At 46.6% G+C, this 27,135-nt stretch overlaps 1 protein-coding gene and 1 pseudogene across 1 annotated transcript in view; one reads left to right on the plus strand and one right to left on the minus strand.

Annotated features, from left to right (window-relative positions):
• The window catches only part of LOC144110336 (uncharacterized), a 33,101-nt gene extending 6,845 nt beyond the window's left edge, over window positions 1-26,256 (plus strand). Inside the window, exons 3-7 of the mRNA XM_077643189.1 lie at window positions 3,901-4,138; window positions 6,091-6,264; window positions 14,722-14,816; window positions 19,155-19,383; window positions 26,091-26,256. Of these exons, the coding sequence (XP_077499315.1) occupies window positions 3,901-4,138; window positions 6,091-6,264; window positions 14,722-14,816; window positions 19,155-19,383; window positions 26,091-26,120 (766 nt within the window). The 3' untranslated portion in view covers window positions 26,121-26,256. The remainder of the gene's footprint in view (window positions 1-3,900; window positions 4,139-6,090; window positions 6,265-14,721; window positions 14,817-19,154; window positions 19,384-26,090) is intronic.
• On the minus strand, window positions 421-1,970 carry LOC144110299 (uncharacterized; annotated as a pseudogene).
• Window positions 26,257-27,135: the final 879 nt, after the last annotated feature.

Here is a 27,135-nt window from a genome sequence, read left to right on the forward strand (position 1 = left end):
TGTACAAAGTTTACTGGATACCAGGTGTTTCAGGGAAGGCTGACTAATTTTCAAGACAGGCTTTTTGGGGGTAAAAAATTAGCTGTAGTTCAACCCTGCTGAACGTAGTAAGGCGAGCGAAACCTTTGTTAAGGTAAGCACACGATGGTAATTCCGCGCAGTACACGCCACACGCTTTCACATAGCGAATGGCGCGTCACGCCATTTCCGGCAGTTGCGAGAGTACCGTGGGCTACGCACATATGCAGCTGTAGCGAGGCGCAGCGAGTCACGTGATTCGATAGTTGTGAGATGATCGAGCGCCGTCGTCTTTAATTGTGCAAGGTGGCGGAAAGCATTTATTAAACAAAGGCAATTTACAGGAAAGAGTGGTTACTGGCCTTAAGGACCAGCCCCTTACAAATTCTATAAAAGAGGTCCCTAGTCCGGGACCCCTGTGGCTTCCGCGGAAGCTCGGGCCCTAGCGACGAGGGCTCTTTGGTTCTCTAACGCAGAGCAGCCGAGCAGGGCAGCCTCCCAGCTCTCCCGGGTAGGTGAGGGGAAAGGGGGGTAAGCAGGGTTAGAGGGCAATGCCAACACCATGTGGTACACGCCCGAAAACGCGCACGCACAATGCGGGCACTCCCCGCTAAAAGCCGGAATAAAATATTGCAGCACTGCCGGGCACAGTACCGTGTTGGTGTATAAGACAAGGAGCCAACGCTCCTCGCCTTTGGTTAGCCCTTTCGCAGGGGGATGAAAGCGGCTACGCTGTGTTTGATATAATTGAATAATTTCTTTGTAAGTGATAGCCGGATTATGTTCTCACACCTCAGGCGGCGAGTGTCGAAGCGATGCCCGGTGGTTGAGCGCGCGGGCTGAGGCGTCTGCAGCCTCGTTTCCCTCTAGTCCGGCATGTGCTGGGGTCCAGATGACGACACGTGTGTCCGGGCGATCCCGGTGCTCGCATCTATGTAAAATTTTTGCGGCGCGTCGAGATATGCGTCCATGTTGTATACTTCGACAGGCTTCACGGGAATCGGTATTGATAAATAGGGAGTCTGGTTTTGCAGCTCTGAGTGCTATGGCGACCTCCACCGCGTGTGCAATGTTTGGGACACGGAAAGTGAGTCCCTGAACGTACGTGTTTTGATGGATTACTCATGCCCCGTGGTGTGGGCCAGCAGCATCCATGTAGAAGACTTCGTGGTGAGAGCCATAGTGATCGTTAAGGGCCGTCGCGGGCGCGGTTTGACGGCCCTCTTGTGTCTCCTTTGTCATGTTCTGTGGCAGAGGTTGGACCTGTAGCGTGTGGCGCCAGTCTTCTGGAACCTTGGTCCTTTCCTCTACATGTGCTTTGTAGGCAGGGGGTGTAGAAGGCTTTTGCCGCCTGAGTATTTGTTCAACCGCAAGGATTGGCTGTGCCTCGCGTAGCTCCGCAAAGGTGTTGGTCATCCTGAGATCGATGAGCCGCTGATTGGACGTCGTTGCAGGGAGGTCGAGGGCGCGCTTATAGATTGCGAAGGATCACGTCTAGGGCGTTCTTGTCGCATTTCCGCAAGTGGGGTATCCGGCTGGTTACAAATGCATTGGCCAGCCTCAGGGTGTGTTTGCATCGTAATCCCCCCCCCCCCCTCCCTACCCGTTTGTTAGACACCCGGCGGACCATGCGGCCCGCCTGGTCTCCAATCTGGCGGATCTCGTGCAGGGTTGTAGCGATCTTGCGGTTGCGGTGAATAAAGAGTCCCAACACACTTACCTCATCGTGTTCAAAGATAGGGCCGCTAACAAAGGAGAGGTCAATTTTGGTTCTGACTTGGTCGGGGTGCGTTCCAGGCCACAGCGGCGAGCGTATTCGTCCACTATAGTCACCGCTTGTTGCAGGTTGGCCTCGATCTGTCCCAACGACCCATGCGTAGACCAGAGCGTGATCTCGTCGGCATACAGGGCATGCCTGGTACATCATTAAACAGTGGGGAAAGGTGAGCCATAGCGGGAATAAAGAGGAGGGGAGAGAGGACTGCTCCCTGTGGAGTTCCTCTGGTACGCAGGGGGTACGGGCCATGCTCGTGGTCTTGGGTACGTATATAGGTTTGCCGATCAGTGAGAAATTGTCGGATGTACCTATACGCCTTGCGGCCACAATTCGTCTCTGACAAATGTGTGAGGATGATGTCGTGGGTCACGCTGTCAAACGCCCCCATGAGGTGCAAGGCGAGGACCGCCATGTCGTTACTGGGGTGTTCGACCTGTTCCAAGACTTCCGTGTTTAATTGAAGCAGAGAGTGACGAAGCAAAGCAAAATGCATGCAATGGTATAAGAGCAGGCAATTTAAATTCGGCGCCGTGGTCGCTGCAACGCGTCCCCAGTGGACGTTGCGTTCTCGCAAGACTTCATGCGGGCCTCATGCGCCCTGCTTTGTTTTTGTGCGGTCCGCGCGCCGCAGGGCTTTAGGGAACGGCTTTTTCTTGTTTCGAGAAACTGATATGACGATTTACACTGACCGCTATACGTTTTTAATTTGATAACGTTAGTAACCAAATCTTCATTATTAACAAGATACACGGTATAATATTTATGGTAGGTAAAGGTCGCCGCTGCTTACTGATGGTTTCTGGGAAACATTTCTTTTCCATTGCGAACTCCCTATTTTTGGAAAGCCTTTGAAAGTGAGCGCTGAAACTCGCATTTATTCAAAAATGCTTCTGCACCAAATTTATCGCAACTGAAATGTTTCATAAAGATCGCTGCACTGTTTACACTCTTGGCGTCAAGTGGATAACACCACTAATAATACGCTTAAAGCTTCATTAACCGGTAAGTTATTGCCAGGTTGGCTCATGGGACCTGCTAGCGCTGAATTCCGAAACATACTTGATGGTTGCTTGACATTGGTTCCTTGTGGCCTGGTCCCTATAACCTCTCACCATTAGACACATACACCCCACCATCACCTTTGAACTCGCTAAATAAAAGAAGCCTCTATGTGGAGAACTAAGTGCGAAATCGCAGTAAAACGTTTAATGTTTTCTTGGATAAACAATGAGGAACCAAGAAAAAAAATTTCACGGTTTTACGTTGAATAGATTCCTTTTCAACGCAGCTTTTTATTGTAGGCGTACACGCAATTCTTAGATTTCCTTCCGCTCTTTGCTTAGCTCTTGAACGCCTGTGTTTTGTTAGCGCGAAGCAAACAAAAAATTGTACTGGTGTTTGGCGCAATATAGCCTCATTAGCTTATGGGCTTAAACTCCAACACAACACATCGTCATCATCTTGACCACGCCCACTGCAGGACAAAGGCCTCTCCCATATCTCTCCACTCAACCCGGTTCTGCGCCAGATTCGGAGACGCTAACCCTGCAAACTGCTTGATCGCATCTGCGCCCACCTAACTTCTCTCCCCCTCCTCCTCACTATTACGCTTGCCTTCGGTTAATATCCAGTCCGTTGCCCTTAACGACGACCGGGTATCTTGCCTTCCCAGCACAGCACATTGCCCCGCCCGGTGGCTCAGTGGATAGGGCGCTCGACTACTGATCCGGAGTTCCCGGGTTCGAACCCGACCGCGGCGGCTGCGTTTTTATGGAGGAAAAACGCTAAGGTGCCCGTGTGCTGTGCGATGTCAGTGCACGTTTAAGATCCCCAGGTGGTCGACATTATTCCGGAGTTCTCCACTACGGCACCTCTCTATTCTTCCTTTCTTCTTTCACTCCCTCCTTTATCCCTTCCCTTACGGTGCGGTTCAGGTGTCCAACGATATGAGACAGATACTGCGCCATTTCCTTTCCCCCAAGAACCAATTATTATTATTATTATTAGCACAGCACAGCACAGCCCAACACCACACATCAGTGTACAGCACCGTACGCCAAGACAAAACACAACCGAACGTAAAGAGAGACATCTTTACAACGCAGGGTCACTACTGTGCTGGCCAACCACCCTCAAGACCACTGCATTGAGGCAGGATCGCGCTGGAAAACGTCGAAACCATACATGTGCAAAAACGAGGGCCATAATTGGACCTTGCCTACAGACTCCGAGCTTCCAGACGAATATCACGGCAAGAAAGACGACTATATGGTCTTCACTATTAACCTTGTTTACCCCTACAAGAACGCCAGCGGCAACGCTGCCGTGAACAACGAATTCTCCGTAAGTGAACCGTTCCATGTGCCTTTGTATGTTTCTTATTCTTGGGCCACGCAAATCTATAACCTCTAGATTCTTGGCCGATACCTCAGTGGGTATACAGTGTGTTTCACCCAACACTTTACACACATTTAAGGAACCTCACGTGGTCAAAATTACCGGAGCCCTTCCCTACGGCGTCTTACTTGTAGCAGTGGCTCAGTGGTTAGAGCGTTCGCCTACTGATCCGGAGTACCTGGGTTCGGACCCAACCGCGGTGGCCGCGTTTCGATTGAAGCGAAACGCGAGGGCGCCCATGTGCAGTGCGATGTCAGTGCACGTTAAAGATACCCTGGTGGTCGAAATTGATCCGGAGCCCTCCACTACGGCACCTCTTTCTTCGTTTCTTCTATCTCTTCCTCCTTTATCCCTTCCCTTAAACGCGGTGCAGGTGCCCGCCGAGATATGAGATAGGTACCGCGCCATTTCCTTTCCCCAAAAACCAATGTTTAATTTTTCAATTTTTCTACAGATCCGTAGTTCCCGGGTTCGAACCCGACCGCGGTGGCTGCGTTTCGATGGAGGCGAAACGCAAGGCGCCCTTGTGCTGTGCGATGTTAGTGCACGTTAACGATCCCCCGATGATGGAAATTATTCCGGAGCCCTCCACTACGGCACCTCTTTCTTTCTTTCTTCTTTCACGCCCTTCTTTATCCTTTCCCTCACTGCGCGGTTCAGGTGTCCAACGATATATGAGACAGATACTGCGACATTTCTTTCCACAAAAACCAATTATTATTATTAATTTTTATACGGCGTCCCTCATAGCCTAAGTTGCTCTGGAACGTGAAACCGCCATAAACCGTAAACCGTAAAATTAGCTATTTTTTGTGTGTAAGAGTGCTTTTTTTTTGGCAAAAGTTTATCAGTGGTGCAGCGCATCAGAATACAGCTAAGTTTTCTTAACTAGCAGGAGGGTTAACTAATATTGAATAGTGAGTTTTTTAACTATCATTGTTAGTCCTTAGAATTTCGAAAATGCGGTTACAATCGGCTCTGTGGCCCAACAAATTTTGGTTAGATCACGCTAAAATAAATGCGCTTTTGAGAAGCTTGCAGGCAAAGCAACCTCTCCAGTACCCGTAACTCACTGAAATAGCCAGAATTTGGCTACAGCGCCGAGGGTAACCGTGTTTTCGATATTCTAAAACCTGAAATATACGGCTGGGCTACACGCCTCTCAATAATTAAAAAGCTTAGCAGCAATAGTTAAAAACTTTGCTATTCAATATCAGTTAACCAGCCTGCCAGTTAGGACGACTTAGCTGCAATCAGATGAACCACGTACAACGCGGAAAATGCTGTGCCGAGAAAAGCGGTCTTCGAACTCCAAAACCTCTTTTTAGAAACTGTGTAATGTCTCCGGCGAAACACCCTGCATGTGCCATCTGCTGTTAGGCCAACAACAACAGGCCTGACCGCTTGGATATTTCTCGCTGGCCTGCCGCGAGGAACTGACGCTAGTGCTTCCAATGTAGCAGCCCATCGAGGACAAGACCGCGGTGGGCAACTCCGGGTTTGCACTGCAGTACAGATAACAATGTGGAGGCGCCAAGGTTGGAAAGTTCTGAGCAGCGTTAGCAAAGTAATTACAATGTGGCTTACATGTCTGGCTTCCAAGAACTGGGAGGTGTGGTCTGACCATCGAAGGAACGTTCATTCCTGCTACTTGGCAGGAAGCGAGCACGTTACATACTCTGAGCGGTGGGCCCGTCCAAGTGCATAGCCAGAGACGTCGCCTGGGACTTGTGGTACGCGATAACACGTCGACTTGGTTTCGCAAGCATAGGACAGTGGTCAAAAGAGACGGTGTAGAACAACACTGAGATCTTAGCGTGGAGACAGCATCGTTGTGCATAGTAAAACTGGCACACCTTTGCCTCAAGCGTAACATTTCGCCTTCCTGTCTTTTGCAGGGCAAGTTCAACCGAAAGGTGATCCCGAACACTTTAAAGTTCAATACGCAGAATCTCAAGCACATCGCTCGCAGTGTATACGTCCACGGGAACATTTTTTGGAATGGTGAGGTCTTAGAATACCACTTTGAGTACACGGGGATAACCGCCGGATTAGAAGCGGGCAGCCCACTGGTAAGTGATCCAGAACTTGAGCTTCCGCCTTAAAGGAGCTTTCTCCGCAACGCCAAGGATTTCCTCGACTGTTTCTTTTCGTACACAATAGGCACGTTTCAACGCGATAGCCTTAAAGGCCCCGTTACGCAAAAAATCCAGCCTCGGCGTTGTGATCGATGAATAGGGTGGCGTAGGGTGGGCCAGGCAGTCATCTCCGTAAAGGCAACCTAGATGGGCAACGTAGATCCCATGACCCTCTGGGGTCTTCACAACCTACCCAAACAAACTAGCCACCCTGACAGGTGGCAGTTAAATTAATGATTGATTGCGAGAGGTTGCTCAGCAAGTTGAAAACGAGTGATTTCACATATATGGGCATTAATGATATCGTGTTATATCCTTAAGGCAGAGTTTAAGCGTCCCCTCCAATTTTTTGACTGAGGCCTGTATCGATCAACGCGATCACGTTCCCACGCGATCCCATTCCGCACAACATTTGGCGTCGTCGTCGCTCAGTGAAAAATCCCCGCAGAAGTTACCTAGGCGGGCCACCTAGGTCACGTGACCTTTTGGCGTCATCACAACCTACTAGTCGGATTGTGAAAAACTGACCACCTTGGCAGGTGGCACTTACATTAATGAATGGTCGCGAGAGGCTGCTCGGGAACTGGCATCACTGCGATAGGAGCGATATGAGCCCTTACAAAATTTTTTAGTCTATCGACTTCTGCCTATCAAGTCTAGAGACCGTCTACAGACAAATCCTAGAGAACAGCTTATAGGCAATACAAGTGCTATAGATAGTCTATAGACGATCTATAGACAGAAGTGGGCAAATGACCTCATTTTTACTCTTCCTCCCTCAATCTCATTTTTTGAATCCGTGGCCCTCCCTCACCCTCGCCCTCATTTCAAAAAGTTATCCGGCCCTCCCTCACCCTCACTAACATTAATTTTAAAATTCGAGTGGTATTTTCTAGTTTGCATGCAACTTCTGGCGATATTACTGAGTAATAAACATACAAGGCAAGCCCTCAAGGCCCTATTGAACGAGATGCTAGATGCTTATACTCTCGTGTGTGTGTGTGTGGGGGGGGGGGGGGGGTACGCGTGTGTGAGCTGTTTGAGCTAATACCTGAGACAAAACCGAGACAGTTACGAGTTGGGCCCTAAAATATTACTCTGCCTTTACTTCTGGCACGCACTGCATGCATACATGTGCCCTGCACTTATAACCTTTCATTGTTATCTATATTTATTTTGCTTATACTCCAATGCCCACTGGAGATTTTAGCAGAGTGGGATACAGATAAGTAAACACAACGTAATAACACAGGCAATGAACACCAGAACAATGTAGAATAACGTAGCTTGAAATTTTTGGAAAATAAGCATACACAACTGATTTTTAAACAATACTGCAAAAAATGTTGACATAGATGATTTCGAAACGTGGTCATTGGATAAGAAATTCCCTTCAATTGCTGTTCGTGGAAAGAATACTTAAAAACGGTCATTACGCGTGGTAAATGGCGTTACTGGGCGACTATTTCGTCGCCTAGTGGCGTAACCAGATAAAAAAGAAATTCTTCGCGTGATGTCTGTCTTACAGTGGCCGTCAATAAATTGAAGACGAATATTAGTCGTGACACGCGGTTTCTTTGCGATAATGGGGGCAAGTCCGCTTAGGTTAACAGCTCTGTCACTTGCGTACGTCCAAATCTATTTTAAATGAAGCGATCTGCTTTTCTTTGCACAATTTTCATCTTATTAGTGTATGTTTTAGTGAAAGTGTCCAAAAGAACGCATGCATAATCTAGTATAGGCAGAAATATGTTTTTTGTATTCGAGCAGTGAGACAGAAGGAGTAGGACGTCTCAAAGTTCTCCTCAGAAAGTACAACTTGCGCTCAACATTATCCATTATGCAGTCAATGTGCTTAGTAGAAGTGAAGTCATTAGTGATCAGGAGTTCGAGATGCTTATAATGTATCTCGAAAAAAGCTCGAGAAAAGTTTCGATAGGATGAATGTTTAGGCTTCTTATCTAAAGCGGCGTCTGCAGCAGTGAGCAGTGCAGCTTTGTGGTCCGATTTTCTGTCTACTATCTGGCTATTTGTTTTGGCAGTAATTGATCCACTAACAAAAAAGAGGTCGAGCATTGATTGAGAATTGCCCTGAAATAGGGTATTTTCTTCTACAATATGCAATAAGTCGAAGCCAAAACCAATGCCCAACATAGCTTCACCTTGGGGGTCGAGCTTTTTAGCTGAAAATTTTGACCAGTCTACTTCAGGCAAATTAAAATATCCTGACAGTATAATACGATTATCAGGTTTAACATTCGTGCACAAATATTGTTTCAGTTCCTATAATACGGTAACGGTAGTGTTGGGGGGCCTGTACATTGCTCCAATAATATGTCTAACGTTTCCATAGTGCGTTGTGCAAAAACTGCACTCGACATTGGGTACTTCACGCATTGGTAAAATTGAATGCTAACATCTCCACCTCTACCATCACGATCCTTTCGGTACGAAATGTAGCCAGTGGTAACGAACTCACTGTCAAAGGCTGTATTGCTAAGTCAAGTTTCTGTCAAAAACTCTATTTCAGGGTCGTGCAAAACCAGAAAGGCCTCTAACTGAGTGGTCTTGTTTATGACACTTCTACAATTAACATTTAGTATTTTCAGGATCCGAAGCCTCTTTTTTCATTTCTAAGCCTAATGCGAGGAGCTCTTGTTTCATCCCAACCATACAGTACGCTATTAACGCTTAGCTTATCATAGATTAGCTTTAAAGCTTGGCGCCCTCTTTCCTCTCTTCACAGCCTTTCCACTGCTGTTTCCGTAATTCCCTAACACGTTTAGAAAAGTACTCAGCTAATGATTTTGAGCTCTTTAGGTGTTTGGATTTTGAGATCAATTTGGTGTTTTTGAGTTAGTAGCATATATGCATGATCGTAATATTGAAATTTTTTCATAGAAGTCCAGGAGATTTAAAACGACTGGTCACGCCTTATTTATTTCCTTTGTGCGCACCCTGCGACACCGCTCACTGTTAAACCTTGTTCCAGAAAAAAACGCCATCAATTACTTCCTCTCCTCGCTACAGTCTCCTCGCTAAGCTATTTTATTCCAATAACGATCAGGCTATTTCTCCTGCCGCTGTTTTCTAAATCGTCTATCTGGTTCCTAACTGCACTAAGCTGCTCCTGAAGTTCTGATATTGCTGATTCCATGTTTTTTACCTTCGTGGCTAAGGCATTTAGGCCCGAGAACTGTTTCTCAGTGCCATAAATTCGCTGAGTTGAGTCGGAAACTTTATTTTCAGTTATGTTTTGAGACGCCTGCATACCCCTATTGTTGAATTGATCTTGCTCTGGCCTTCTAGCAGTAATCGCGTAATTACCATTAACCGATGACTATGCGATTGCACTGGGTTTTTTCAATTTCACTGCTTCTAATCTTCCGCCATTTCGTGCGGTTTGCTACATGATCGTCTGATGACGCTTCCACGCGCACGGATGGAAGATGATGAAGACCACGCTTTCAAACTACAGTGTGAGAGACTAGCACTTTCAACAACAACTCTCGTGAACGCAGCTGCGTGACGAAGACGATGACATTGCAAGCACAGCACGAGAGCTTGGCAGTTCGTACAGGCAGGATGTTAGGATTTCTCCCAGCTGATTGTTCAAATTAGGGAAATGTTTCATCCGATCGACTTAAAACCGGAGCGCCAATCCTTTTTGGTGATGCGCTCAGCCTATACCTCGCGTCTACTGCTCTGTTGCTGTCTTCTTTCGATGTGTTTCGTGGCGTATCCTAAAAGCTTTGTAAGTAGTTTAGTTAATGTAAATAGAATATATTTTCAATCTTGTAAATGTCATACTTAAGGAAAAGCTGCGGCAACGGCGTAGTGGCCGGAAGTAGCGGCCAGCAAAACTGACTTTTTTAGCGCCGCCGCGAGTTCGGATTCCGCTCCCCCAGCTTTAAAATATTTTATTTCTCTAGTGTCTTCCCCCGGTGCGGTGCCGGCTTTCCGCTGCAGTGAGGCCTTTATGCGGTCGCTTAAAATAAAACATTATTGAGGCCACTCGAAAATCAAACGGCTCGCTAAAATGCAGCATTAAGGCTGAATAATTATAATCTCTAACTCCCCGAGTCTGGAGTGAACGATTCGTGTGGTTGCCATTTTAGTGCTCTATTGCTTCCAATCCACCGAAAAGTGGTTGTTTGTCTGTCCGAAGCCTGCTTCTAGCACGTGGGCCACCTTCGTCACGTGATGTTGTTACGTCATGACGAGCTTCCCATCGGAATGCGAGCAAACTGCCCACCGTAGCAGTTCGCTTTAATGATTAGTCGCGAGAGATTCCTCAGGAACAACATAGGTCCCACAAGCCCCACCGATGGCAGCACCTGCCATCGCAGAGCAGTGGCGCGTAGCTTAACCGCTGCACCTCTGCGCCTGGAGCGGAATCAGGACTCCCAGGTATCTCTGAATGTAAAGAATGACCAAGCCTACCGCAGTACAAGTCTTAAATGATGCAATAACATGCAAACTTACATCATATGACATATCAACCAAAGCATGTTCAGGCCAAGCAACAGCATAGAAAGTCAAGATAAACCATGCGAAAGAGGACTAACGGTGCTAGCGCACGATAATTCATGGTTAACCCCAAGCAAAACCGCCCATGATTTTTTTTTCCTTGCACGTCTACGCCTTACTCAAACGCTGGGTGTCGATTACGTCTGCTAGAAATTTGTTTCATAAAATCAAGCACGCGATTACGCGGTCACGGGTCTTACCAGGGACAGAGATAAACCAAGAGATGTCGATGTTATTCGGAGAGCAGTACACCTTTTTCTTTTTTTTTTTGCACATCGTACAATGCAAGGCGGAGTGAGCGATGATTCAGACCAAGGTGGTCAAGGTGCTGCTTTATATTCATGGTGAGAATACAGTGGTCGCCCTTGCCCACCACATTGCGGCACCGCTTTCCAAAGCGCAGTTCCAGAGAAAATAGAATATAGAAAGAAGATATGACTTTACCGAACTACTCACAGCGTGAATAAAAAAATTTCACACCAGCGCCGCCAAGAGGCTTTGATTTGACAGTGGAATTTCGCAAAAGCATTTTTGCGCTGCAGCGAATTCTGTGAAACCTCACTGAGCTGAAATCTGACTGTTTCGGCAAAGAAGGCCTAGAACTTGGGAATTCAACAGCCTTACTAGGTATAATTTCTACGTGTTTTACTCTACACCCTGATCATCCGGCAGACTCGGGGCTGATAATGGAAATGTTGACTCCGGTACCATGGTTCCCGTCGGACTGGCAGCCACCCGCACGGGCAGGCCAGTGGTCCCTTTTTATCGCACTATACAGGGTGTTTCACCGAATACTTTGCACAATCTTTAAAAAATAGTTTTTGAGTTAGAAGGGCGCTTTTTTCGGCGGTGTAGTGCATCACGATGACGGAGGCGTGCTGCGCCCACGTTTGTTGTCCACCTCGTGTACCTGCAGAGTGCAGAAACTACGTCTTCCCCGGGATCTTCACCCTAAGAAGCAGCGTTTAAAACGGGAATTCATAACGGGTGGCACAGGCAAAAGTGTTATCCCGGAGTACGGTTTGGGCCACCACCCTCGCCCTTGAATAGTGAATTCTCCCCTCCCTCACCCTCACCTCACCATGTCTTCCCTTCCTCACCCTCGTCCTCACATATTTTCATCCGCCCATCCTCCCTCACCCTCACCTCACCGAGTGAAATCTTCATGAGGTGAGGGTGAGGACGCCCTCATGAGGGTTCGCCCTCGTGAGGATTATGTCTATGAAATTATGTAATTATGTCTATGAAATTATGTCTATGAAAGGTAATTGAGCTTCTTGCCCCGACGATACAAAACCAAAACCATTAAAAGCAGTGAGTGGTGTTGTAGCAACCCCACCAGCCCGCATGTGTAACCTGGTCATGACTACAGGGGAGTTTCCAAACAAAATGATGAAGTTGGCTAGAGTTGCAGCCATTCATAAAGGAGGATCTTTCTATGATTTAAATAACTACAGGCCGGTATCAATCCTCTCTGCGTTCTATAAGATAGCAGAACACATCGACAATAGGATAACCAGTTTCCTGCGTACACAACATACTAACGAAGTAGGAGTACGTGTTCCGCAAAAATAGGTCGGTGGAAACAGCCCTTCTTGGAACTAAAGAAATTCTTGATAACATAGGGAAGAAACTATTCACACTAGGTATCTTTTTGGGCCCTTGAATGCGTAGAGCATGAACTTCATTTTCTTAAACTCCACTGTTACGGTATCCGAGGGGAAGCACTTGCTCTAATAAAGATCTATTAACTTCCGTATCACAATTCACAATAATAAATGGAGTCGAATCGGTGAAGGAAACTGTTCAATGTGGGGTACCCCAAAGGTCTATTATTGGACCTGTATTACCTGTACTATGCATTAAAGTGACTGTTAATATTCAAGGGCACCAAAAAAGAAGGTTCTGTACGCAGATGATACCAACGTTTTTTTTTTTTTCTCAGTGAATACCATACACGAAATGTGCGCTGAAGCAAATATTTGGCTTAGAAATTTAAATACATGGTTAACCGCCGCAACTCGAGCCCGGCCGTGCCTGAGATTTCTGTCCGCCATCTTGAAATCTCGCTCGCAGAAGAAGCGTTCGAAGGCGAGTAGTCAGAGTTAACGCTCTTAACACTAATTTTGAGCAAAGAATAGGCGCAATAAAGTCCTCTCCTCTCTTTGCCAAGCCTTGAGCGGAAGGGAGGAAGGAGGGAGTGGAAGCAATAACAGAGCGAGAGATCCCGTAGTGGATGGCTCCTGATCAATTTCGAACACCTAGGGATCTTTAACGCTCCCTCACATCACAGGGGAGCAAGAGGAAGAAAACGCTTACGCGATCCTAGATGGGCCGCCTTTACTCCGTTTGGTACATCCGATGCAATGCTGTGAAACGTACGGAAGTAGCCCGCACGGAAAAATTAAGGGAGGCGTGTTACTCCGCGTTTGTTCTGTCACCGAGTGGTCTACGAAAAAGTGAAGCAACGGCTTCTCGTCAGCAGAAAGAGTGCGTTTAATCAAACTGATAAGAAATGTGTCATGTAGTAAGCCTGCAGGTAAAGCCTTTAATATGTTTCGCTCGCCACAAGGAGCGCACTACTTTTTGGTCGCGGATGCAGGCAGCGCAAACAAAAGCGCTAGCTATGACAGCGTTGCACCTGATATATGAAACGGAGTGTGAATGCGTTGGCAGCCAAACGTTCGTTATATCCGACGTTGTTACATGTGAGATGGTTATATCCGAGGTTCTTTATATCCGTGTTCACAAAGGGAAGTTGGTTATATCCAATCATAACACACGAAAGGTCTCATATCCGAGGTGGCATACTAATGTTTGTTATATCCGAGGTAGTAGACTAAATTCGTTTGTAGCTGATCTGCCTGTTGCCACTTGCTACTGACAGATGGTGCTAGCAATTTCCGCCTTCCCAGACGCCTCCAATGCTAACACAAAGTAGAAATTAAGCCCGTAGGTGGAGAAGGTTGTCAGAAAAATCAAGAATTGAAGCTACTTCAAGGGCCTTATAGGTAAGCGTAGTGTTGGCGTGATTATACAGGCATCTGGGATTGTTTGTACATAAAAGTTATTTCATCCAGGACATTACACTTTTTTTAAAAGTAGACTTTTTTATTTTCATGAGCTGTTTTTTTTTTCAGCATAGCACTGTTAGCAGTGTAGTACATCAGAGAGCAGCTACGAGGGGCTAAATAGCAGGCCGGTTAACAAATACTGCATAGCGAACTTTTAACTATTATCGTTAGGCTCCTTAATTATTTAGAGACGTCCAGCCCATGGTAAGTAATATCCATTTCAGTGTTGGGAATTTCGAAAACGCGGTTACCCTCGGGACTGTGGCCCAGAAAATTTTGGCTACATCGCGCCAGAATACATGCGCTTTTGTGAAGCTTGCACGCAAAGCAACCTCTCCAGTGCATGTAACTCGTTGCAATAGTCAAAATTTGTTGGACTACGGCGTCAAAGGTAACCGCGGTTTCGAAATTATAAAAATTGATATGGATATTACTTACGGGTGGCTACACGCCTCTCGATAATTAAGGAGACTAACAGCAATAGTTAAAAAGTTAAATATTCAATGTTTCTTAACCAGCTTGCTAGTTGGCACGTCTTACCTGAATTGTGATGTATTACACCGGCGACAATTATATGCCTAAAAAGCGCTCAAATAACTCATAAAAGCCAATTTTTTAAAACGGTGCAAAATCTTAAGGTCAGACTCCTTGTATTTCGACGTCTCGTCCGCATTTTGTGACGCGATGATAGGGAGCAGACGACAACTGCCTCCTTCGCCATTGGAATTTCCTCAGTCGCTTTGCTTCTTTTCCCACGCTTACAGGAGCGTGTATTTCTTTTCCACAGCGCAGCCTCAAGTTCGCGGATATGACCCACATAAGCGCTGGAGGCTACGCAGTCATCAAGGGGAAGTACGAACGGCACGAAGCCTCTTTCTCGGGGTAAGTTTTGTAACGATAGCTACAGCATTTTGAGCCTTCAGCGTGGCGGCGCCGCCAAGTGGTCACGTGGTTGGTCACTTGGTGCGTGATTGGCCGCGCGGCGCGCCGGCGAAACCGAGTGGGGGGGGGGAGAGTGAATCACGTCCAGGGACGAAGATGATGAAGGAACGCCGAGCGAAGCGGAGCGGCGATAGACAGACTTTGCAATCCGTCTGAGCGAGTTCCACTCGGCCAGCTGTAGCTATCACGTCGCTCTGCAGGTTTAACCAGAGGTAAACCACAGCCAATTTTTTTGTTGGGTGTAAAAGCGTGGGTTGATAAGCTTGGCGGTGCTCCTTAGTTGAAACACAGCATAGAAAGCAGGGGCGGAGGAAAATAAAAAAAACGCAGACACAGAGCTGACTACCATACCAAAGCTTATGCGAGGAAGAATCATTTTATAGTGTTGGGCACTTCCTAAAAAATGGTAAGGTTTTGACGTAGTTAAACCGCGAAGACGTGCGAAATCATGGGTTTAGCATGATTATCTCATGGTTTTGCTCAGGCGGGGCTTCGGCACAGTCATCGAGGTTAAGCTGATCTTCTCTGGTCGTGCCGCAGATGGAAGTTGATAAAGACGACGATGTGCAGTGCACATATTACTTGAGGAGAAGAAGAAGAAGAAGAAGAAGCGCGAGGAGGTGTCTCACTTTAACACGAGGCACTATCGGCCTCAGCGATAGCATAGTGCACAGTGCATGTTAAAGAACCCCAGGTGGTCGAAATTTCCGGAGCCCTCCACTACGGCGTTCCTGATAGCCTCAGTCGCTTTGGGACGTTAAACCCTCTTAAACCAAACCAAACCACAGCATAGTGTCCTCGTGCAGTCGCCAGCGAATCTGATGTGTTCTAGCCGCCGTGGGTTCGACTCCCTGTCGTGGATAGTTATTTGATTTATGTACGTACGTAGGTGGCAAGATGCTTGGTCGGTGTTGGTGAGCGTGTGAGTACTTTCGTACATACGTATATAAATAAAACCAAACCCCGGTGTCACGCTGGTATGCAAGTAACCAGACTGACTGCACATGGTCGGCTGCTTTTAAGAATTGCACCCCTTTATTTGATAAACGAAGAGCAGGTATGCTTGAAGTGTTCTTTTCGGCTATGGATTTCGAATGACATCATTTATTCTACTTTTTTTATCTCACAAGCGGAAGAAAAAAAAATGTGAGGACAGGATCAAAAAGCAACTGTTTTAGTAGCTTGACGAGGTTTCTACCCCTGTATTGGCATGGGCTACAGAGAAACAGGCACTTGTTGAAAATAGAGCATAAAATTGACGATAACAGCAGATCACACGTGCACTCAACGCAATAAATACATCGCATAAGTATGCACAGGTCACGCGAAATGAGATTATATGAATATGCTCAGGATTCTTGGACTTTAGTTTTGAAACAATAGCTTCCCTTCTTGTCACCACAGCTTCACTATGCCATGTAATACCCCTGTCACACGCCCAGTTTCAATCACCCTCTCGAGGGTCTTCGAGATTCTCAATCGCCATCGAACTCGTCGCTGCTACACGGCAAATCTCAATGGCCATTGAAATGGTTCTCGTGTCTTACGCCACGGATGTGTGGCGCCACAATCGCTACTTTGGATTTTGCAAAAATAACAAAAATATTTGATAAATGTATACTAAATGCTGAAATACACGCATACGCGAAAGTCGTTCAAAACCCTTTTAATTGCACGTACGCGGCGGACATGTGCAGACACGGCTGTAGCCACACTAATACAAGACGAGCCAAAACCAAGCCAGTCCCACTGCTTCGGAGTGCTGCTTCGTCAGGCTTAAGACCTGGGAAATCGCTATGATATCTAAAAACAAGAGCTATTTGTCTCTTGAAACTTTATGCGAGGGTAAGAATGGGGAAATCGAAGGCGAATACATCAGCTTAGAACACGATATTGCTTTGAGGCATTAGCGACGAAGCTGTTATCGCTGTGAAGCGTGCGGGCAGGGTGCCGCCATGTTGTCAACGTTAAGTACGCAAGCAACGCAAAGTCTGCAACGCAAAATTAATGCGCTTAAAACCAGTCTAATATCATTTTAGAATAATTTTACGGACTGCTTGCATTAAATTTTATGCGAATAATGTTTGTTCATGTTTCTGCACCGTGAATGTGTCGTGCACGAAAGTGCGCTTGGCGCCGCTCGAAGCAACTCTAGCAACCTTGGGCAGCGCTCGAAGGCCCTCGAAATCTCGATGGAGTTCCGCGCTGCTCCGTTGACTCGATAGGCTATTTACTCGATCGCCATTGAAACTGCCCGTGTGGCAGCGCTAGATCGCCTTTGAGTCGATAGACTATCGGTTCGAGGGCCCTCGAAATGCCCGTGTGACAGGGGTATAAGGCTGATTTCGCGGAGCCTGGTACAGCCCTCTACTACGCATGCGCCGATATATTTGGGGGCTGCGTAAAAGTCAGAGGGCACGCACACTCAATGAATGAAAAAAAAAGGGCGTCCAAGCCGGGAATCGAACCGGGGCCTTTGGCGTTCGAGACGGGAACGCTTCCACTCTGCCAACGACGGATCGTTTTGTTTTCGTTTATTGCATGAAATAGACTTAGAAATGTTTGTTTCGTGAGCAATGCGCTTTGGTGCGGGGGATATATGCTGCCCCGCAAGAGCCGCCTAGCTGGCTCCGCTATCTGGATGCATGTGTGTGCCTCCCAGACATTTGATGTTTTGGAAGGTGAGGACGTGCAGGGCCACGGTGGCCTGGTGTTTTGTGGCGTAAGCAAGCTTAGATTGTCCTTTTCGGCACTATTTCCGCCACGATGGCTCGACATTTGAACGTGAATAAAGGCGCGTCTAGTGAATGCACGGGTTTGTTGGAACCGTGTCTTCAAGATCTGTACTGAGGCGCGTACATGAGTAATTATGAGCATGTAATTTACAGATGTCGGAATTAAGCGAGTACCGTGAGTACAACTTCTCCGAGCTCGGCGTGGAGTCTTAGCGCCATCTTATGTGTATGTAAATATTCAAGCCAATGGCCCCCTATTCCGTCGTGTAGCAAAACCTTTCTTCTGAAGCTCTTCCACCACTCGCATCGAGCAGTTAAGACTCCCATAGAAAAGCAATGGGGAACACTTTTGACGATAGCAGCAACGTTAATAGCAAAAAAAAAAAATACTGCAAGCCTGCCGACCGGAGATGTGCGGTTATGTTGATTGTTACTGTGAAACCTTACATAAGAAAATTGCCTTCATAAACTCTTTCCCGTTCAAAAATCCCTTCGTCCGTAATTGCTGGCTACAGACTTGTCCATAATCTCCTATTAAGGCGGTCGTTTTATCTTAGTCGGTCGTGGCCATAAAGTTTCTCAATATTACCCAGAGGGAAAGGAAGCTGCGCTTCACATCATCCAACGTGGGCAGTCGCAGGAATGGCTTCATACTTGGCTTGGCTATTGTTGGGCATGAAACGTGGATTCAGCCGTAAAAAAACTTCTTTTCGCGGAGCAAACCTCGAAGGAACGCTGTGGAAGTTTCCAATATACCAGCCTAAACCCAACTTTTGCTTGCGTTGCATTTATTGAACAAGTGAAAAGCGAGCAACTGAACACATTTATTCTGAGCCCAGTGGAGAGTATTGCGGCGCAGCCGCCGAATCAGAGGCAGAATTCCCGTTTCTGGCCCAACACTAGACAAGCCAAATAAAAAAATCTCATCTCCCCGGCATTCCCGTGGTGGGTGAAGTGCTCTATACAGAAACCCGCATATACGGTGGCGCTAGCTTTCCCTCTAGGTAATACAGAAAAACTCTACGGTTGACAGTTAGGGTGTGAGGTAGGTTAATCAATCACGAACCCTCTGATAACAGTGGGTTGCATGACATCGATCACGTGGCCGGCGGGTCGCCCATGTATGGAGAGTGATCCGCTGGTGATTAATCGCTGGATTTCTCTCTCGGCACCCTTGGGTTGTCCGGTAGTGCACGTATTTCCGGCGCCGAAAAGGCTTCGCTTCTACGGATTCGATTTTTTTTTTACTCCCGTCGTCTTCTTCATTATACTTTTGCGTCAGCACAATGCGGAAAAACGTACAGGAAGAATTCACAGGGACACCTAATTACCTTATACGTTGCCAAAGCAATAACAATAGGTAGTCGTTAACTTTGCCTGAAGTAACGTCACTTCCGTTGTGGTGACGTCACTTAGCTCCAGCCAGTCAGCTTATTTTATGGCCTACGAGGAATTTTCGGCCGATGAGGCCTCTAACGGTGTCGCATTAAAATCGTGAAGCGGCCAGACCTGCAACACGTTCTCTGTCAAAAACTCCTCGCAGCATCGTCATCGGCGTCGGAATGATGGACGGCTCGTTACTCAAGACGGGTACCAAACACTTCAGCAACCTCAACGACCCGAGCAAGGTCTACACGTTCAAAGTGTTCGTGAGTGACGTGGTGGTCATCATCACGGGTGGACACGAGAAAGAGGAGGTGCACACTGTAGCTCCGTGGGACAACTTGGTGTGGCTGATCGTGCAGAATATAAACATCGATAACCTAGAAATTGTAAGTGCTTTGAGTGAATAAGTGACTGTTATACACTGCGTCAGATGGCGCTACATTTCGCCACGTTCTTACTTTTATCAGTGTTATTATATATAAAATAGAACATGAAATTCGTACCTAGTTCCCGAAACTACGTGCTTTGCGCATGTCAGCCTCTCGGCATCATCGATGCCAATGGCCCGACGTGGTAAGTGCTTTGAGTGAATAAGTGACTGTTATACACTGCGTCAGATGGCGCTACATTTCGCCACGTTCTTACTTTTATCAGTGTTATTATATATAAAATAGAACATGAAATTCGTACCTAGTTCCCGAAACTACGTGCTTTGCGCATGTCAGCCTCTCGGCATCATCGATGCCAATGGCCCGACGTGGACGTGGTAAAATATCGTTACTTGGTGGGAACGGCGAAGGATCGAATCGCTGTTTCCTTCAGTCGCATGCCCCGGAGGCGCCAGAGCGCAACTTTTGTCGGTGTTAGTTGTGTCACTTGTTAGCACTGATAACCGGTGTCCCTTCAGAAGAGGCCATGCACGCAGAGTAAAGGTCGGTCCAATATGGAAGGCAGCAGTCAATTTGCACGGAAGAAAGAATCCTGGTACCATCACCTCGGAGTTTAACATGTGTAATCGGTATATCTGTGCAGAGAAAAACTATCAAGGAGAACATACAAGGGCAACGTTACACTCCTACTTATGCCAGTCGAAAAATAAGACAGGGTAGGGCCCAGTATAGGTACAATGTTTAGTCATACTATCGCAACGACAGATCTTTACTACTGCGAAGTCTTCTGTGGTCACGACAGAACCAGCTCTGTCGTTACTGCAAGGGCCTGCACAATATACAGAAAGTTCTGATGTTACTGCAAGAATGATACTGTTACTACAAACATACCTGTTGCTACTACAAGGCCTTGTCCAAAATACTACAAAAATTCTGGTGTGACCGCACGAAATTTTTTGTTAGAACAGAAAAATCAGTGGTAGATTATGGCTACCCCCCGTGGTGGTTAGAGCGCTCGTCTACTGAGCCGGAGTACCCGGGTTCAAGCCTGACCGCGGCGGCCGCGTTTCGGTGGAGTCGAAACGCAAAAGGCGCCCGTGTGATTTGAGCGATGTCAGTGCACGTTAAAGATCCCTAGGCGGTCGAAATTATTCTGGAGACCTCCGCTACGGCACCTCTTTCTTCATTTCTTTTTTTACTCCCACCTTGCTTGCTTCACTCACGATGCGATTCCGGTGTCCACGGACACATGTGAGACAGTAAGTGCGCCATTTCCTTTCCCTAAAAATTAATTTTCATTTAATTTTCCAGATAATGGGTCCGCTATTAGAGTAAAACTGTCTGCGTGCTATAGGTAGCCGTCTACACAGACCCTTATACCGCTCAAAGGCACACAAGAAATGCTTGCCTGGGCCAGGTCTTTGGTTTCTTCACACTCAAATGTCGCGCAAAGATGACATTTGTCACTTTGTTTTGTTTACTTCTACGGTTTTTAGAAGTACTTGCTTGATTCGATGAGAATTAATCAGAAGCCCGCATCTCATCCGGCGGCGCCTGACAAAAAAAAAAGTTCCCAGTTCATTGCTGTTTTAGAACAAAGGAACTGTGTGTTGCTGGCTCACTTCATACAGATTATACAACCGCAACGTTAGAAAATCATTCTAAATGTATCAGTATCGCACAACACACGTAATAGGCTTACGATAACTCAAAAGTATATCGTTAAATTCAGACAGCTAACGCTACGAAGGTCATTTATAAACACCAAATTTAAGACTGTACTGCTGTTCCTGGCTAGTTCTGTGTAAGCGTTGAGCATGCGCAATCCAAACTCGTCTACAATAACACTCATTTCGCACCGCGTTGTTGCCACGGCACAAGCTGACATCAAAGTTTTCAGCTACGAAAAACGCCCTGTTTCGAGCTAGTGACGCTCCAAGACTTTGTGCTGTTCTTCGCGCCATCTCTAGAGCGTTACATGAACTGCTGTGCATTCCATTTGCTTGCCACTGTGCCTTAGCTTGGCTGGCGTGTCGCGCTCTCATCTCGGTCACTGCAGCTCTGCCTTCAGTTTGCTGCATACTAAATACGAGCTACCCCACAAACGAGTAAACAGAGCGTAAAAGGACCTCTAGGGCACTCCCTAATAACAGGCCATGTGGACCAAGGCCTGGGGTCGATTTACGTCACTAAAAATACAAAGTACATACGGCTGGCGGCATAAACAGATTCCTTCTTCAAAGTACGCGAAGTTCTTGCAAGCTCCAAGATTTTAACCGAGGTTTCAGTCTGTTATTAGACGTTTTTAGCATTCCGGAGACGTATTAACGATTTACCAGACGCCTGCTGCGCATGCGCGGTGACCCCGCCTGACCCCACCATTCCACTCCGCGTGCGCAGGCGTAGTCCTAGGTCTCCGTTAATACGTCTTCGGTAAGCTTAAAACGTCTGTTAGCTAACCTTAAGGCGTCCAGTGAAGCGTTTGAGATTCCATTTATTGATTACTGCATGAAGTTAGTATGCAGAACCCGACATGCAGAAGGGAGGCTGCACGCCTTCTTTTAACATTTCTGCAGAACACGGATCTTGTTTTTAAATGGTGACAGCAGGAGCGGACTATGGCCTACTGTGATTGAATGTGTGCGTAGATGGTGCCTTCCGGAGTGGACTAGTTTATACTGTGAGTGAATTTGTGTATGGAGTGTGGCACTACAATGGCCTATGTTCTAGTGTGACTGTATATGTGCATAGATGGTGACTTCTGGAGTGGACTGTGATGTAAACTGTGTGGATTGATTGTGTGCATAGATGGTGACTGCGGGAGAGAATGTGTGCTATTATAAGAGACTGTGCGTTTAGCGGGGTAGATGCGGCATTGTTAATATCGAAGGGACGCTGCGGTGGAGCAATTGCCGGCAGACAAAGCAAGGCTAACCCCACCTGTAGCATTCAACACCTCAACCTCAACCTCAACCTCGGGTGAGAATATGCGTTCGTTGTTAAAGTAAGCATACCGTGTATTTTGTAAATTAAAACTACCCCAGGACTTGGGCAGCATGCCATGTACCCCAGGGAAGTGCGCTATAAAGGACGGCTTACTCATTTTTACTCCCTTATGGGGTAATTGTTGATTACAGTGGCATGTGTGTATCGATTAGCAGCTCTCCTGGTCCGGCCCAACGATGACGGCTAGCTTCAGGCTGCTTGCACTTGCGAGTGACATCTTTCTCGACACACATCGCTCTTTTCGATAGCTTGGCGGCAGCGTCTGGACTGCGGCTTCCTACTCTTCTTTCTAGACACAGGCACAGCCTATGGCAAACGCAGTAGCGACCCGCCTCCTTCCCCGCACTCTTCTCCACACCCCATAGCTATCGTCACTTTCACCTCGGCAACATTTGTTGCTTTAATTTGCGATCTACATGCCACATCTCTAGCTCTAAAGTCCCTAAGGTCGCGAGGTAAAGCGGCCACCGTACCCGGCCTTTTCTCCATGCCCCCTCGACATTGCCGCATCATTATCTGCTGCTCGTGTTTTTGACTTCCTCCAACCCTATCCGCGATTTCTCACTGCAGCCGTGGCTGCGCCTTCTTCGATCTTTCCTCCTCACGCATCGCTCCTTCCGAAGTCCCGGATGTAGCCACGTCAACTCACGCGCTACCGCTGGTCTTCGATGCAGCAACAACTTTCGTCGTAAAAAATGCTTCCGCAACAGGTACATAGGTGGCGCCACCTCCCGGCCCCATGTGTGGAAAGTAATAGAATACTATAGTAGAACACAACTTAAAAAAAAAACAGCAGTTGCTAACACTGGGCCAAGGTCCGCGGCGTACTGTATTACTCCGCTGGGCCATCGTAATAGTAAACGAAATCAACTTTTTAACGTTTGACTATATGAAACAAGCCATGTATCAACATTATAGCTCCTATAATTTTTTCGTATGATTATTTTTTTTTTGTTTAGGCAGCAGGAAAAGTTTAAACAACGAACTACCTTATTGTCGTGGAGGAAATCTGTGAGGCGGTCGTGCATGTGGGCGGAGCTTCACTGCAGACTTAAGTTGTATCCGGACTATAGGAGAACTTCAGAACGGCTTCAAAAGTGGTAGGCACCTACATGATAGCCTGTTCGTGCTTACCCAGTGCATAGAAATAGCTAAGGCGGAAAACAGACCTCTGTATTTAGCCTTCCTGGACATAAGGGGTGCATACGACAACGTGAACAGGGAACTCCTGTGAAACATATTAAAAGATGAAGGTATCGGTCATGATGTCATTGATTTTATACAGGAAATATATCGAGAAAATAAAGTTGAAATAACATGAGAAATGAATTAAGAGTACGACAACTGTCGAGGTACACAAACGATTAAGGCGAGGTTGCCCTCTATCACCGCTGCATTTCAAGCTTTATATGATAAGTATGGAAAGAAGGCTACAAGAAAGCAATCTAGGTTATGATCTGTCTTACAGATGAGGTGGAAAGGTGGGTTGAGCAACGACTACCGGGTTTAATGTATGCGGACGATATTGTACTGTTAGCAGATAGCCAGGAAGGTTTGCAAACTCTGGCTAATTGATGTGGAGATGAAAAAGACAGTCTAGGTTTCAGTTCTAGCGCAGCTAAGTCGGGTGTGATGATTTTCAATGATAGAACTGATCAGGAGCTTACAATACAAGGCCATGAAATACCCCGAGTGGCCGAATACAAATATCTCGGGGTATGGGTAAACGACGGGCATATGTACACGGAAAAGCACGAGTAGACTCTCATAGCAAAAGGGCGAAGAGATGCGGATTAATGGAACATAGGGCATGGGGGGGGGGGGGGGTGTACACTAGGTATGAAGTACTGAGAGATATTTGGAAAGGAGTAGCGGTGCCGGGGCTTACTTTTGGGAATGCGGTTCTGCGCTTAAGGGCAGAAATTCAGTCGGGATTAGAAGTGAATCCGAGAGCTGTTGGAAGATTAGCAGTAGCTTTGTGCCCTCGGGAAAACCACAAACGAGGCAGTACAGGGCGATATGGGCTGGACATCTTTCGAGGCACGGGAAGCTCAGAGTGGAATACTATAAAAATAACACTTGAGGAAATTGGGCGATAACAGGTGGGCGGCTAAGGTATTTAAATACCTATACTGAAAGAGCGTTGACTCACAATGGCGGAAAGAACTAGGAAGCTACCCAGTAAGTATGCCAGATGCGAGGCCGGAGAAAGACAGAGCATTAAACGACAGTTTAAAAACGCGGAAGGTAAAATTTGAATAAATTCAATGGAAAAGAAGCATAGTGAATAAATATATCGATGCTGGAAACAACAGATTAGGAAGGAAGCATTTTATGACAGTTCAAGAGGCAGTGCCCTACTTTTTGAAGCTATGTCAGGAAGTCTTAGAATGCGCAGTTGTGGCTGCAAAAAGAAATTTAACGAAGAAGATGACACATGTGCTGTGTGCGGTAAATCTGTAGAAACAATAGGACACCTCATATTAAAATGTGATGACATCCATCCCGATGTCGACGCAGACTGTCACTCTTTCTGAGGCTCTAGGGTTTAGAGAGTGTTGTAGGCGTTACCGAAAATAAGTAACTAAATACGTTACTCATTACGCTAAAAAAGGAACGCGTTACCGCCCTATAAAAAAGTAACGCGTTAGCGTTACCGTTACCGAAATAAAGTACCGCACCTTATTTTGCCGTTACTTCATGGCCATTAATTTTAATTAGTCTTCGCCTTAAGAACTTACGATAACAATTTTATAAAGCTCACATTTCACATAAAACTTCTAGCCCAAACAAGATTTTACGCGAAATCCTGATTTAACGAGAACACTTTGAACAAATGTGCAGGAGCTTAGCAATGTTAAAGCGCCATCTACAAATGGCGCCCAAAACGCACGAAACAGATGTTATAGTGGCCTAAAGGTCCCAGTTGTGGCTTCTAACTCTATGGCACATGGTAAGTAAGTTAGTAAGTGGTTATTATTAAAATAATAAAGAAAGGAAGGAAAAGATTTTTGCTAGCCCCGGCATCTTCCATCGATACTGAAGCACCTGAGCTGGGGCAGCGGAAATAAAGGGTAGCAGGCAAAATGGAGAAATGAAAGAGGAGAGGATAGGGGGATCCATCCATCCATCCATCCATCCATCCATCCATCCATCCATCCATCCATCCATCCATCCATCCATCCATCCATCCATCCATCCATCCATCCATCCATCCATCCATCCATCCATCCATCCATCCATCCGCCCGTCCGTCCATCCATCCGTCCAGCCATCCATCCGCCCGTCCGTCGGCCGTCTATTCATCCATCCGTCGGTCCGTCCGTCCATCCATCCATCCATCCATCCATCCGTCCGTCCGTCCGTCCGTCCGTCCGTCCGTCCGTCCGTCCGTCCGTCCGTCCATCCATCCATCCATCCATCCATCCATCCATCCATCCATCCATCCATCCATCCATCCATCCATCCATCCATCCATCCATCCATCCATCCATCCATCCATCCATGCATCCAATCATTGGCATGGGGAGCACTATGAGACATCTTGCAGGCGTCTTGCGAGGCTAAATATGCGAAAAAAAGCGGCTTTTGGTGTACTTATGCACGCATAGTGAGAAGCATCACGAAGGCCAAATAACAGAGTTGTCAATTGCCATTTCTCGACAGAAAGTAATCATATGTTTACGTTTCCTTTCCAGCACGTGGGCAGACAGCAACGCACGAAATGAAGATTCTGAAGATTCTACACGAGAAAAATACAAATTCAACGCGGTTACTCATTAAGGTTATGAACGATACTTTGAACGTTTTGCCTATATTGGGCCGGGATGCTTAATTTGCAATAAACGCTTTAAAACTTGTCTACCTGTGACGAAACTGTCAATCATATATTGTTACGGTGACGAAAAAGCTTAATAATGACCATCATCAGCAGCCTGACTACGACCACTCCCGTATCTCTTTATTAACCCTGCCCCATGGCAGCTGCGTCACCGTATTTCTGCGAATTTTTTAATCTCATCGGCCCAACTTACTTTCGCCACCCCCTGCCACGCTTGCCTTCTCTTGGTATCCAGTCGGTTACATTAACGAGCAGCGGTTATCTTGCCTTTGCAATACATGCCTTGCCCAAGACCATTTCTTACTCTTTATTTCGACTAGGATGTCATTAACACGCGTTTGTTCCCTCGCCCACTCTGCCCGCTTCTGGTCTAGGAGAAAGCACCAATAAGACGAGTGGTTCTCGAAGCAACTTGGAAACACCGGAGTGCACTTGTTCATAATGAAGGAGAACTTATATCTTTACCTGCTTGTTAAGCCACATCGACTTTCAAGGAGCCTTTCGCTCGGAAGCATTCACAAGCAAAAGCACAGGCAAAATGAAAGCTACAGAAAGGCGAGTGAATTAAAGACAGCTAGGTCATCTCTAAGGAGTGATCTTTCTGTTCAGCAGATCTGTGATTGACAATGTCTTTCTCGTGTGCAACACTAACCGTTAGCTTTCGTGGTTTTCTTAAGAATAGCTATGCAACGAGTTCAATTTCGCATCTCTCACCGGTACTAAAAACTGCCGTGTATCAAAAATATTTGAGAATAAAGAAGACTCTACATGTTCGCCTAGATAATAATTGTCTTACATCTGAAGTGATTTCCAACAGTGAATACAAAAGTGTTTTATTGACAATGTTGTTGGACGAAAAAACTAATACAAATGTAAACTTTTTTTTTCGTACAGATGCTGAA

This window comes from Amblyomma americanum, chromosome 11 (genome assembly GCF_052857255.1).
Source record: "Amblyomma americanum isolate KBUSLIRL-KWMA chromosome 11, ASM5285725v1, whole genome shotgun sequence".
Lineage (NCBI taxonomy): Eukaryota > Metazoa > Arthropoda > Arachnida > Ixodida > Ixodidae > Amblyomma > Amblyomma americanum.